Source organism: Teleopsis dalmanni, chromosome 2 (genome assembly GCF_002237135.1).
Source record: "Teleopsis dalmanni isolate 2A chromosome 2, ASM223713v2, whole genome shotgun sequence".
NCBI lineage: Eukaryota > Metazoa > Arthropoda > Insecta > Diptera > Diopsidae > Teleopsis > Teleopsis dalmanni.
In genome coordinates, this window is record NC_051847.1 from 14,222,194 (window position 1) to 14,235,622 (window position 13,429).

The 13,429-nt window shown below is 29.3% G+C and overlaps 2 protein-coding genes and 1 non-coding gene across 3 annotated transcripts; 2 read left to right on the forward strand and 1 right to left on the reverse strand.

The window, feature by feature from the left end:
- Positions 1–257: 257 nt before the first annotated feature.
- On the forward strand, positions 258–4,061 carry LOC119680439 (inorganic pyrophosphatase-like). The gene is made up of 6 exons (XM_038093252.1): positions 258–534; positions 2,289–2,407; positions 2,494–2,889; positions 3,207–3,358; positions 3,425–3,534; positions 3,844–4,061. Exons 1-6 carry the CDS (start codon positions 273–275, stop codon positions 3,873–3,875), a joined length of 1,071 nt encoding a protein of 356 aa, XP_037949180.1. The 5' UTR covers positions 258–272; the 3' UTR covers positions 3,876–4,061.
- Positions 4,062–6,009: 1,948 nt separating this feature from the next.
- LOC119680436 (tetratricopeptide repeat protein 37) lies at positions 6,010–12,245 on the forward strand. Its single transcript, XM_038093247.1, has 18 exons — positions 6,010–6,153; positions 6,227–6,310; positions 6,381–6,511; positions 7,121–7,319; positions 7,388–8,010; positions 8,138–8,215; positions 8,308–8,614; positions 8,679–8,792; positions 8,855–9,037; positions 9,102–9,286; positions 9,356–9,538; positions 9,905–10,110; positions 10,171–10,353; positions 10,738–10,954; positions 11,020–11,448; positions 11,509–11,683; positions 11,756–11,943; positions 12,037–12,245. Exons 1-18 carry the CDS (start codon positions 6,064–6,066, stop codon positions 12,188–12,190), a joined length of 3,729 nt encoding a protein of 1,242 aa, XP_037949175.1. The 5' UTR covers positions 6,010–6,063; the 3' UTR covers positions 12,191–12,245.
- Positions 12,246–12,598: 353 nt separating this feature from the next.
- Positions 12,599–12,690, reverse strand: Trnay-gua. The gene is given in 2 exon segments: positions 12,599–12,634; positions 12,654–12,690. It is a non-coding gene; the product is annotated as a tRNA-Tyr (tRNA).
- Between the last annotated feature and the right edge of the window lie 739 nt (positions 12,691–13,429).

Sequence of the window (13,429 nt, forward strand, 5' to 3'; positions counted from 1 at the left end):
ATTTTTTATGGTTTGTGTATAAGATAAAACCACATAATATAAAACACATTTTTATTTTTATAAAAATACAGTAAAATACAGTACATAATACTAAAATATATTTTTAATTTTATATAATGTAAATAATAAATTTATTATTATACAAATAATTTTTATTACATTAAATATTTTTAAACTCTTTTGAGAAATATTTTCAATTTCACAAAAATGCAACTCTGTTAACTAACACTTCGCAAACTTGTTTAGCAAAAGCTATCAAAAGAGTAGCAACAATGACGGCAATTGGCGGATTAACAAAATTTTTTCGCTTCTCGCGAAGTGCACACGTGTTACTGCGGCGTTCTAACACTTTAAATTCCAACACAAAAAGTAACATTTTAATAACAGTAAATTGCGATAAAAGACAGTTTACAACAGCAACAAAACAATTTCAGAATAAGAAAGACATTTTGTTAAAAGAAGTAAATAAAATGTCTAGCTATACAACAGTCGAGAAAGGAGCACCGGATTCCACCAACTACAGCATTTACTTTCGTAAGTATATTGGGTGAAAGGAGAAATCAAGGTTATGAACCTGTGACTCAAGAAGCCGGCCTAAAAAATAAAGTAATTATATAAATAAAATGTAACATAAATACGAAATTTTCTTATCAGTTGTTAATTATGCAATTGAGATTATCAATACGCTATGTGAGTGATAAGTGCTTGTCTCACTGCAGCATTGAACTTGGGAGCAGTTTTTCCCATGAATGAGTGTTGCAAAGTGCACTTTATGGCACCACTTGAAATGCTACTTGATTTGTTTTAAATAATTTCCTATGACGTTTGCTGTGAGCTTTGGCTTTATATTTTATACTGGAAATTAATTGACACAAAAGCGGTTTAACCAAAGTTACGTTTATCTTGTTGATATGATTTTTTATCACGAAATTCCGTTTTATAATTAACGTTGGTAAAAAAAACGTTTGCTTATCAAAGTTGATATATTCTAACTTGTATTTTAATAAAAGTATTAAAAACAATTAATCACTTCCTAGTATAGTTTTTATTTTGTTGCTCTTAATTATCCAACTAATTATTTATTAAATTAGTCCAGTTATTTATTTTTTTTTTGGTTTATAGCTAATATAATTGCATTCATAATATATGCAAATTATATTAATGTCATCATATACAGAAATATTTTCTTTTTGCACAGTTGAAATATAAAAAAAAAGCTTGAACACCTATTTTCAATGTATTCGACGATTTCTGTTCAAGTGGCAAACGCTTAGCTCTTCACTATAGTAATATTAAGAAATACATTAAACGTACGTAAGGAATTTTAAACATCAGGTCTTTGTCAACTGTCCAAACTACAATTTTACTCCCCATGACGTCGTACATCAATATTAATTCTGTAGATTTATAGACCTATCCAATTACGCCTTGATCGAGGCTGGCTAACTCATTTCTCATAACCCTCACAATTTTACTCTTCATGACGTCGTACATCAATATTAACTCTGTAAATTTATAGACCTAACCAATTGAAGTAGCACGGTTCTTACGCCTTGATCGAGGCTGGCTACCTCATTCCTTATAACCCTCATAATTTTACTCTTCATGACGTCGTACATCAATATTAGCTCTGTAAATTTATACACTTCTCCAATTGGCTATCTCATTCCTCATGACCCTAACTACATTACATCCCTATCTATTTGTCTTGTAATTCATTAATGCTTCCTGTTTTTTAGGTTTTAGTATATTTGTTTAATTTTAGCAAATATTTATATTAAATGAATAGTTTTTCTATATGAGCATTTTATTGTTAACATTTTTGTTATGGAACCAAAGCAGCTAAACAATTTGGCATAGTTATATTTGGGTGAAAATTTAATATACTCTTTATATACAGATATAAACTTCAAGGTTTCAGTAGTGACCTCGTCTACGTACGTATTTCTACTTCTTCTACGTATCGATATCGTTTTATAATAGTCGGTCACCTGTCTACCATTATTTATATGTATATTTCATGGCCACGCTAAATAGTAATTTGTAAACTGATTGGAAACTATTACTTCTTCGCACAATAGGTCCGATAACTTGCGGTGTTATAGCATTGCAAATGCAAAATTAAAAACCGTACCTTATTTCATAACCGTTATTTACAGCTAATACTTAATTATTTTTTATAAGAAATGAAATAATAAATTAATAATTATTTATATATTTTATCTAATATCAATTGTGCGTGCCTTATTGAACATTTTTTAACAATTAGTTATTATATTTTTTTAAAGAAAATGAAGAGGGACACGCAATTTCGCCTTTACACGACATACCACTCTATGCCAATGAAGAGAAAACTATTTACAATATGGTTGTAGAGATACCACGTTGGACAAACGCAAAAATGGAGGTAAGTAATTGCAATTAGTAAATTGCATGTTCACATCGAACTCACATTTTTCATAAAATATGTTAATTATTATTTAATTTATTTAGATTAGTTTAAAGAATCCATTGAACCCCATCAAACAAGATATCAAAAAGGGTAAACTTCGTTATGTGGCAAATTGCTTCCCACATAAGGGTTACATTTGGAACTATGGTGCATTCCCACAAACTTGGGAAAATCCTGATCATATTGAACTATCTACCGGCTGCAAAGGTGATAATGATCCAATTGATGTTTTAGAAATTGGTTATCGTGTTGCCCAACGTGGAGAAGTCGTACAGGTTAAAATACTTGGCACTGTTGCACTTATTGATGAAGGCGAAACTGATTGGAAGATTATAGCTATCGATATTAGAGATCCATTAGCTGAAAAATTAAATGATATATGTGATATATATAAACATTGTCCAGGCTTGTTGCGTGCAACAGTCGAATGGTTCAAGGTAACTACATTCTAATAGTTTATATTGACATTTGGTTGAGCAAATGTTAAATTTGTGCGTTGTGAATATATTGAGCATATATAAGTATGTTGATATGTGTGTTTCAAAACTATTGAGCAGTTTAAGTATACACAAATATCAACATCGTGTGCTTCTCATATACTTGAAAATTCTGGAACTACTCAAACAAGATTATATTAAATATTATTGAAAAGCTCGAATGATATTTGAAGCACAAAAGGAACATATATTATTAAAACATATCCGACTTTTAAAATACAGCATCTATAAATAATCTAATTTTGATTTTATTATAGATTTATAAAATTCCTGATGGTAAACCAGAAAATCAATTTGCTTTCAATGGTGACCCAAAAGATGCGCAATTCGCCATTAAAGTAGTTTCTGAGACTCATAACTTCTGGAAAGGATTAGTGGATCAATCTTTGAATGCTGGCAGTATTTCATGGTAATACTAAACTGTGATATATCCTATATAAAATAATATATATTAATCTTTATCGTGTATATATAGTGCTACTACAACTGTAAAAAATTCACCATATCTCATTAATCAAGAGGATGCTGATAAAATACTAGCTGAAGCACCAGAAGGTGGTGATGTACAAGACGTTAGTGATACAGGTAAGATAGTTTATGTTAAGCATCATTTGTAGTTTGATAATTTGCTTTAAAACATCTTTTGCTTTGTCTTGCTATAGCTTTAACTTTTTTTAAATTAAATACACACACAATCCTATATTGTAAAATATTGTCTATTAGTTTGTTATAATACTTTCACACAAACACACAATTGGCTAAAATATTATTTCCTTAACACAGCACACAATTGTAAAAATTTTGCTTTTTAACAATTTTATTTATATGTATATAAAATAAATTTTGAAATATTTAAAAAAAATAATTAAAATATTTACTTTTATATTCTTTCAGTTGATAAATGGCATTTCATTCATTTAGGATGAACATCCACCAACATTTACCACATTAACCATGAATAAAATTAAATTATGATTTGTGTATCGATCTGTTAGAATCTTAATGCCGTTTCAAGTGCTTATAATCCAATCCCTACTAAATGCACTACAATTATTCCAAAGCACTAGAAACAGTGATTTTAAATAAAAATGTAAAAAATTGTATAAATTCGATTTGATTTAGTTTTGATAAAAAATAATGGCTCGAAACTTTATCTAATTTTTTTAATTATATTAAAAATTTAATTGAAAGAATTTAATAATAAGTGATTTTAATATAGAAATTTAATATATCAAAAGTCTAGTCAATGTAGACGCCCAATAGTATTTCATAACTACGATAATACTATAAACTAATTATGAGAATTTGAAATTCATTAAATTGATTTAGTGGGATATAGATTTTATAAATATTTTGACCAGAACATATCAGTAGAATTGTGGACGCAGCCAAACTAACCAGTTATAAAAACTGGAATTAGAAGTCTAAAATTACAGCTGATTTGGTTGCTCGTTACGGAAAACAAGAATCTTACTCCCAAATATAAATTATAGAGAAGATACTTATATAGCACAACAAATACTTAGAGGAAAAGTATTGAAACTGAAGTTGTGTGTTATTGATACTATACATTAGAAGATTGTACTACTTCAGCTTCGAAGAGAGCATGATGCATTTTGCACGAGTTCACGTCCTATCGCAGAAACAACGCTATTATCAATACTGTCGTTGAAATCAATCGTTATAAGGCTATTTAACGACATGTTGTTGTTGTTGTAGTTCACAGAGTTTATTACAGCAGAAAACATGAAAGACATTACTTATTACTGAATAGGCAATAGAAGTGCGAGATGAGAGAAGAAAACATGAAAAGCATTACCTATTACTGACTATTATAGATAATAGCAGTGTGAGAGAAGGGAGCGATTGTTTAGAAGTAAGAATAGTTTGAGAATGGGTGGGATTTTAATTAATCTTAGAGCTTCATCTGCATCACTAGACAATATTACAAATAATCATATTAACTGAATATAAGTAGTAAAGAGAAACACGCACATTTTTTATTGAACACGAACTTAGTGTAAGACAAAGGGGGTTTCAGTTTTCGAAACCTTAAACATAATGTATTTTTAAAAACAAATCACTTATTTGAAAATGTTTTAAAAGCGACTGTTGGATCGATTAATCTTCAGGTATGACTACGTTTTCAAGATGTCTTTGTTGATGCAACAGCTTGTTTCCAATTGATAACATTAAAGTGTCATAGATATAAAAAAGCGAAGCAATAAAAAAGTGCCCTTAAAGTGTAATAGCACTTAAAATGTGAAAAAATTAAGTGAAAGGAATAGTAAAAAAAACTGGATAGTTTTAGTAACCCATTAGAATATCTGGAACAATAGCTGACATTTTGGCCTTTATTCGAAGGGAGAAATGTCTTCTGTTCAGTTTGGGTCGGATAACATAACGAAAAATCAGCTATGGGGACAGCATTCTGATCCGACGGGAGCTAGTACCCTATATATATTCTTTTCTAACCTATTAACATGCAGAAAATAAGTACATATAAGACACAAATTTTGTAGGGTAGTAGGAAGAGTTGTTGTAGGGGAAAGGTAGATAGGATAAGCAAGAGGTGAGTGAAATTATTTCTAGGTACGTTCTACAGTCAATAATCTGCACAGGTTATCATTCGTCGGTCCTCCTACTTAAGAGGGACAAAAAGTAGGCTGTCAGCCATTATCAATAAAAGTTCTTTAACGCATATTCTAGACGTATTACAAAATTATCTTTTTAAAACGATGGAAATCACGCTGAGATCGAGTCTGATAGGTTAACTTTTATAACACTCTCTCAAATGGCATGTTTTTAATTTACAAAATAAATGTTGAAGTCTTATATGTTTGCCATATATGAGACCGTATTATTATATTAATATACGATATTTGCCACAATAAAACAAATGCCTAGCGCCATCTACATTTGATATAACACAAATGTATACAAATGTGAAACAAATGAAAAACATATGATTTACAACTCAAATATAATTACAGAAAAATATTGTTTGGAAATTTTGTTTATTATAAATAAATTATAAGTAATAAAGTAAATTAGTAATAAATTTTTATGTATTTTTTTTGCTAAAACAATTACATTAAATATACATTTTTAAATATGAGTGATTCTGATAGAAAAAAGGATTTAGTAACAATTCATGGACTGATTAAAGAAAAAAAATTAACGGAAGCAATCGAGAAATGCAATGTAAGAATATTCCATAATGTTTTCTTTACGCTATTTTGCAAATATTATTAAATTTTATATTGATCCTACTTAGATATATCTAAAGGAACATCCAAACAGCTACCAATGTCATATGTTAATAGGTGCCGCTTATACAAATAATAACAATAAGATTGAGGTGAGTATGTTTTTTATATCAATAAATCTGAAAATATAATAATATATAAAAAAAATGTTGTTTTATTTAGGCTGCAAAGCATTTACGAGATGCGTTAGAACTATGTAAAGGATCACCAATATCAGTTTTACGGGGTTTAATTGGTTGTGTGTCCACAGAGGAGCTACCGGATGTGTATAAACAACTACTGCCATTAGAGAGGTAAATAATTAAATACTATATGCTGATTACTTCTATGTTATGGAATGTATAGTTTATGGGAGCATTTAGAATTTGGATATATTTGTTGGTATTGTGCGAATAAAACAATGGTATAGTGCTTTTCCCTGTGGATAGGTTCAGTAGTTCGATACTTGCTAATAAAGCTATCTGTACGTTTTATAACAATAAATGATGATGTTGTGGTTGTATATGTGAAAAAAGTAGAAATGTTAATTAAACTAAACGTGGGTTTAGATAAACTAAACGTGGGTTTAGATAAAGGAATTTTGTCACCTTGATTGTACTGATCTATAAATTCAAAAAGCTTAAATTTATGTGGACATGAAAAAAGAGAGGCGACGACACGATGTGTAGAGCACATACATTAGCAACAGACGTCTTTCTGTGTACTCAGCACGTTATTTCCAAACGTAAATTTCTACAGGATAGTTTATCTTTTATTTCCAGAGGTTCAAGTTGGAGTTTCAGGTTCCATTCAATATTACTTTACTGTTTTGTTTTATTTTAGACACAAATTAATAATGTTTTAAATTTTAATATTGAATTATTAATTTAAAAGAACATTCTAAATATTTATACTCATTTCAGTGAAGATAAATATTACTGTGAAAGTATTGAAAGAATATCCATTCATTCACAAAATCCACAAGTTTTCTTGGATTTCTTTGAACTTATGAAGCAGCAAGCAGAGACCAATATTAATGATAATCGAAAAAATGTTGTAATGAAAAGTCTGTGTGGTATGTGCGTTAGCGGAGTGAGAATATCGGATGTGGACGACCAATCGGTAGAAGAAATTAACGCTCGATAGTTAATATAGATTCTTCATATGTGTATTTTAAATTTTAATTTCAGCTTAAAAGTACTTTTGAACTTTTGATTGAATATTACAAAGATCAGGAGAAACATAGTGAAATACATGTACATAAGCTTTACCTTAGAACGTATAAAAAGTATATAAAATTGCTGTATAAACTTCAAGATTATAAAAATTGCCTAAAACATGCCAGTCTAATAGTGCAACAGAATGCAGAAGATGAGTATGCGTACGAATGGATTTGTAAGATATATTCAGAGTACTACAAAGATGATGTGTTCAAAGATTGGCAAAATGAACTTGAATATCCAATTGAACATTACAGTGAAAAACTAGTCCAACTGAACGAAAAATCAAGTTTAGGACTCTTGGTAAAATCAATTATATTTTATAATCAGCAACAATACGTGCCTTGTCGTGATTTGCTAAACAAAGTAAAAACTTTGGTTCCAGATAATATAGTTGCTATAGATCTACTTGCAATCACAAATATGGTTTTAGGAGCATTTGAAATAGCAATGAATTTGTGGCATGAAATCCATAATAACAAAATGTATGCTATATGTGCATCATACACTGCGGATAGAGAACTGAACAAGAGTGCCATTAAACTTTTGCAAACTTTGGAGCAATCTATAGACGTTGTTGAAGCACTAGCCAGGTACTTATATAAATTATCTTAATATTATATAAATATATATAAATATATTATATATATATATATATAATATATAATAAATATTATATAATAATATATAAATATAAAAATTATAGTTTTTACTCTTTAGGTGTTATTTTTCACTGAAAGACTTCGATGCACTGAAAAGGCTAAAATTAAGTGATATAGCGAAAACGGAGTACTTACTGTGAGTAAAATTATCTACATGCATATATACATTTATCTATGTATAATAATATTTATAAAAAACTAAAAGAATATATTAAATTTTCAAAAAAGCGAGCCAGTTGAAGCAATTGAATTGATTGAGCATTCTGAAGATTCAGATTCATTTTCTCGTTTCTTTTTGTTGGGTAAACTCTATTTTAAAATATCTAACTATTCCTCATCGCTTACATGGACTTTAAAGGCTACAAGAATACAATCCTATCGAGCGGAATGCTTTCTATATTTGGGTAAATGTTATTTTATGTCAAACGATATTGAGCGCGCACGTAAGTGCCTTGAGAAATGCCTTAATCTGAATCCAGTCTGCGAAGAAGCCGTAAACCATCTAAGCATAATTTACCAGCAGCTAGGGGAAGATGTAAGTTAAATAAAAATCAAAAAAATCATCGTATAAATTTATTTTTTTTTTTAAATTTTCTTAGGATATTAACGTCAGTTTGCTTCAAACAACTTTAAAGCACATGCAACCCGAGAAATCAGAACGTGTGCAATATAACCTTGGCCTACACTACCTTAAAGTATACAAATTTGATAATGTAAGTACTTTGCGTAGCTAACCTTTTGTTCGAAATCTTTCATTAGGCCATACATGTTTCAGGCCATACAAGCATTCCGGACCTCAATTAAGTATAATGTAAACCATGTTGTTTATTGGGAGTCTTTAGGTGATGCATATGCTCAACGCGGTTCTTATAATTCGGCAATTCGGGTTTTTCAAAAAATTTTGGAATTGGACGCTGATAATGTATACGCAAAACTGCAAATCGCGCTAGTTAAAACGGTTGGAAACTTTATTTTTTTAATTTTAAACAAATTGCCTGAAATTTAGTCCTATACATTTTTAGACAATCCGTATGTATACTGAAGCTATTACAGACTTCGATAATTTACTGCACTCACATCCGAACTACTTGCCAGCTCTTAAAGGTGCTGCTGATGCTCACATTGGTTTAGCTAATAATTTGAAATTAGAACACCGATATGGAAGATGTAAGGAACATTTGCAATTGGCTGTTAATCATCTACAAAGGTTTTTACTTCAATAATAAAAAAATCATGGAGCATTATTTTCAAGTCTGATCATATTTACTACCTATAGAGTATTCTGTTTGAATGACTACAAAAATATGATGTGGATTTGGCGTTTGACGGCTAATGTCTTTGTTAAAGTCGCAAGGATGCCAACATCTATGGCTAATTTGAAAGTTTCAGGAAAATTGGCTAATCGTGAAGAAGATATTATATGTTTAGATCGAAGAGACCTATTTAGTCTGGCTACCAGGTGTGTATATAATTTATATCAGGGCTGTGAACAGTATTAATTTGTAAAATAATTCGGATCAGTGGTATAGTACCCTGAAGTATTACAGTATAACTCAAAAGTCGATTTGTGTAGTCTCTGCGCATACGGTTCCAGACAGAAACCCACAATGGTTAGCTAGTGTTTCTGTTAGTGGATGCGGGGCACTACTGTTCTTATGAGCGGATCCGAAATATATATGTTGCCGTTCTTCGAATTATGCTTCAGTTCATGAATTACACTAAAAGTCTGAGGTTTTGCTTTAAAATGTATTCAGTTTAAAACCGATTCATAGCCCTGGTTTATACTATCATAGAAGCATATTTAAAAATATTTTTCTTTTATTAGATTTTACACTTGTGCTTTAGCCCAAAAAGAGAACACTTACCTCTGGTATGAGTTTGCTTTATGTTCCTACTACAGCGCGCAGTATATGCCAGATGATGCAGAACAACATTTGAATTTAGCGATAAATGCCTGCAAAATGGCTATCCAAAAACAAAGCAATTTTTGGGAAAATTGGAATTTATTGGGAGTAATTTATATGCAGCCTAGTTAGTAAATTCAAACATATCATTAAATTCAACTGCTTTTCATTGGTTTCTTTTGAATAGCGGTAAAAAATTTGGCACTATCCCAACATTGTTTTATACAAGCACTTAACTTTGAACGAAAATCCTACACAGCTTGGACGAACCTTGGTGTACTCTATCTATCATTAATGGAAATAAAACTGGCTAATTTGGCTTTTCAACGAGCACAACAATCAAATCCGGTTTTCCAAAACGCCTGGATAGGTAAATCAAAAATAAATTTTTCTTGCAATTTTGCAAGAAATCAAGACGTCTTCAATCCCCCTCCTAGTCTTATATTAAATTATTGTTTTAGCTGCGTGAAACGTTGATACGAGTTACAACGGAGAAGAAAAAAAACCTTTAATTTTTTAACTAATTCATTAAGTAATTAATTATTAATTAAAAATTTTTAATTATTTTTCTTAATTTAACGCCAATGTTATTATTTCATTTTATTATTTTTTTTATTGTTTTATTATTTTTTGCATATACTGTCTTTATAAGTCTTTTATAAAGAAAAAATTTTTAATATATAATAAAATAAGATATTATAATAATATTGTTACATATATGTAAAAGGTAATTATATTTTATTTCATAAAAAAGGTCAAGCACTTATCGCGGAAATATTAGGAGAAGACGAAGAATCCATGGACATTTTCCGTCATTGCCAGCAACTCGGCTATAATTCTGAAGCTTGTTTAGGGTACGCCAATTGGGTATGTTCCACATTGACTAATAAAGAAAAGCTTTCTGATCCTTATTACCAACATGCACTAAAAACTATGCATGCCGATATTGTAGCTTTGGACGGTATAAATTGGTAAATATCTTCTTACTTAATCAGTTTCTTAATATTTGTTCCATACACAAATGTATATTTTTAAGGTACTCCGTATATGAAGAGAATAATGCTTCTGCTGCTGGATTATCATTCTATGGATTTTTATTGGAGCGGCATAATCTTTATCGTGCCGCAAGTAAAGCGTATTTAAAGGCAGCTGAAAGAGCACAATCAAAATCGCAAAGTGATTCAATGTATACAAACTTGGGTTTTTTGTATATAAAAATGAATGATCCTCAAGAAGCTGTTAAAGCCTTAAATATGGTTTCAACAAAAAAACTAAAAACGATGCTTGGCTTGTGTTTGGCTTATCATCGCGCGGGAAATAGTTCTGAGGCATATGAACTATATGGCAGAGTTTTAGAAAAATTTGCAGACATCAATAAAGAGAATGTTGCAGGAATCTTACTTGCCATGACATCATTAATATATCCGCAAGGTCCGGAAGACACGAGACAAATTCTTTTTCAATGGTATGACATCGAATTTTAGTTTGTGATTCGAATGTTTTTTATACATAATTTATGTTATAGCTTGCTAGATGAACACCGTCCAGTAACAGCATTATATGCTGCATGCGCTATGGGTATTCTTCATGGAGACTTTGCACTAGGGAAATCTATAGCGGAGGAGTTATCTCAGTATCGAGATTCCCCCAAACATTGTGCTGATATTGCCTATTTAATGGCATATTATATGCTTAGTAGAGTTAGTTAACTAATTATAAAATATATTAAAGAAATATTTATGTATTTATATACGTATTTATTATTATTATAGAATGAACCTCATAAAGCTCTGCGTTATCTTTTGCAACGCCTGCATGTGAATCCTCATCTTGCGGACTTACGAAAAGTGATTGCCAATTTTATTTTAGACAACATTCATAGATTAACATATCCACCAAATTGCATTAGTCAAATTTCATTGGGTGCCCTACAATTATTGCACTACACTGACATATCCAAGTAAGTTTTAAATTGTTTTTATTTTGTTTATTATATTAAATTATTCAATATTTCATTAACATATCTACAATATATATTATTAACTGTTTGTAGGAGCAATGCTGTAGAGGATGCTGAACTTCTTTTATTAGCGGGTCTTTCACTTCAAGACGTAGATAGGCAGTGGTCAAAGATATTGACTCAACACGCAATTCGTCTCAATCCAGTGAATCGATCAGCCTGGCAGTTGTTACAAAAAGTAGCTTGAGTGTTATATATTACAATTTATTTTATTTTATTTTTTCATTTATTTTTCATCAATTTATTTAATAAAGTTTTTTAATTTGTGTTTATATTTATTTTGAAATGGGCCAATTTTAAGTTTTATTTAAATATAAAATAAAATTATATTAAAATATTATAAATTATATATATATTATATTGTATTTTTATATTTTATATTGCTACATTATATTATATTAAATATTAATATGTTGTCTTAGTATTTTATATGAATCCTATATAGTATTGCATATAGTTTTTATATCCAAAGTTATTCGTATAATCAAATTTTTTTTCACGTTTAATATGAATTTTAGTTAATTCTGGATTTAAATAAAATAAAATTAAAGATGTTTAAAAAGTGAATGAAATAAAATAATTTCAAAAAAAAACTTCCTTCGAGCCGGATTTGAACCAGCGACCTATGGATATCTACGTATTTTATCACACTACAGTCCACCGCTCTACCAACTGAGCTATCGAAGGTTTTGATTATGGTTGTACAAACATTGTATATTAATACAGTATCAGTTTTGTTTTTTTTTTTAATATTCTTTGTTGTATATCTGGTATCAAGAAGTGACAGCAAAAATAGTGAAACAACTATGGTATCTACTAATGTGAAAGAACTCGTGCTTTATTTAATTTGCTTTTCAATTGAACAGTAATTTATAAAAATTTAGCAAATTTTATTAATTTATAAAATAAAATAGATTTACTAACATAAAATATATACTTACTCGCTGGCATTCAACTCTAAGTATAATTAAAAAATTATTACGCTTTTATATCGTATATTTTTGCATTCATTTTTATTTTTGTGTGGATTTTGTATGTCATATGCGTCTAAATACATAACACACTTTAATAGAATGTAAAATTCGTTTAATAAAGTAGTGTAAACACTGTCAAAATGTATATTTGAGTATGATATTTAAAATTACCAAACTAATATTCTCTTATTAACGATAATTTTAATCAGTGCGAGCTTAATTGATATATACAAATATATTACATAAAAATTAAATTTAGTGAGCTAAAATTTGTTATTATAAAATTTTATTGTGATTTACACAAAAATGCTTACATATTTATAATATTTATTGAAATTTTTTATTGTAATTTAAAATACAATAACATCTTTTAGCTATTGACTGTCAATAGTTAATTATATTCCTAAGTATGATTAAAAATAAATAATTTTATATATTACGGTACAAAAGTA

Coding starts and splice junctions, on each gene's coding strand:
- LOC119680436 (XM_038093247.1), top strand. CDS start 6,064: ATGAGTGATTCTGATAGAAAAAAGGATTTAGTAACAATTCATGGACTG. Junction 9,539..9,904: donor CTATTTAGTCTGGCTACCAG/GTGTGTATATAA, acceptor TTCTTTTATTAG/ATTTTACACTTGTGCTTTAG. Junction 11,449..11,508: donor AGACAAATTCTTTTTCAATG/GTATGACATCGA, acceptor TTTATGTTATAG/CTTGCTAGATGAACACCGTC.
- LOC119680439 (XM_038093252.1), top strand. CDS start 273: ATGACGGCAATTGGCGGATTAACAAAATTTTTTCGCTTCTCGCGAAGT. Junction 2,890..3,206: donor CAACAGTCGAATGGTTCAAG/GTAACTACATTC, acceptor ATTTTATTATAG/ATTTATAAAATTCCTGATGG. Junction 3,359..3,424: donor AATGCTGGCAGTATTTCATG/GTAATACTAAAC, acceptor GTGTATATATAG/TGCTACTACAACTGTAAAAA.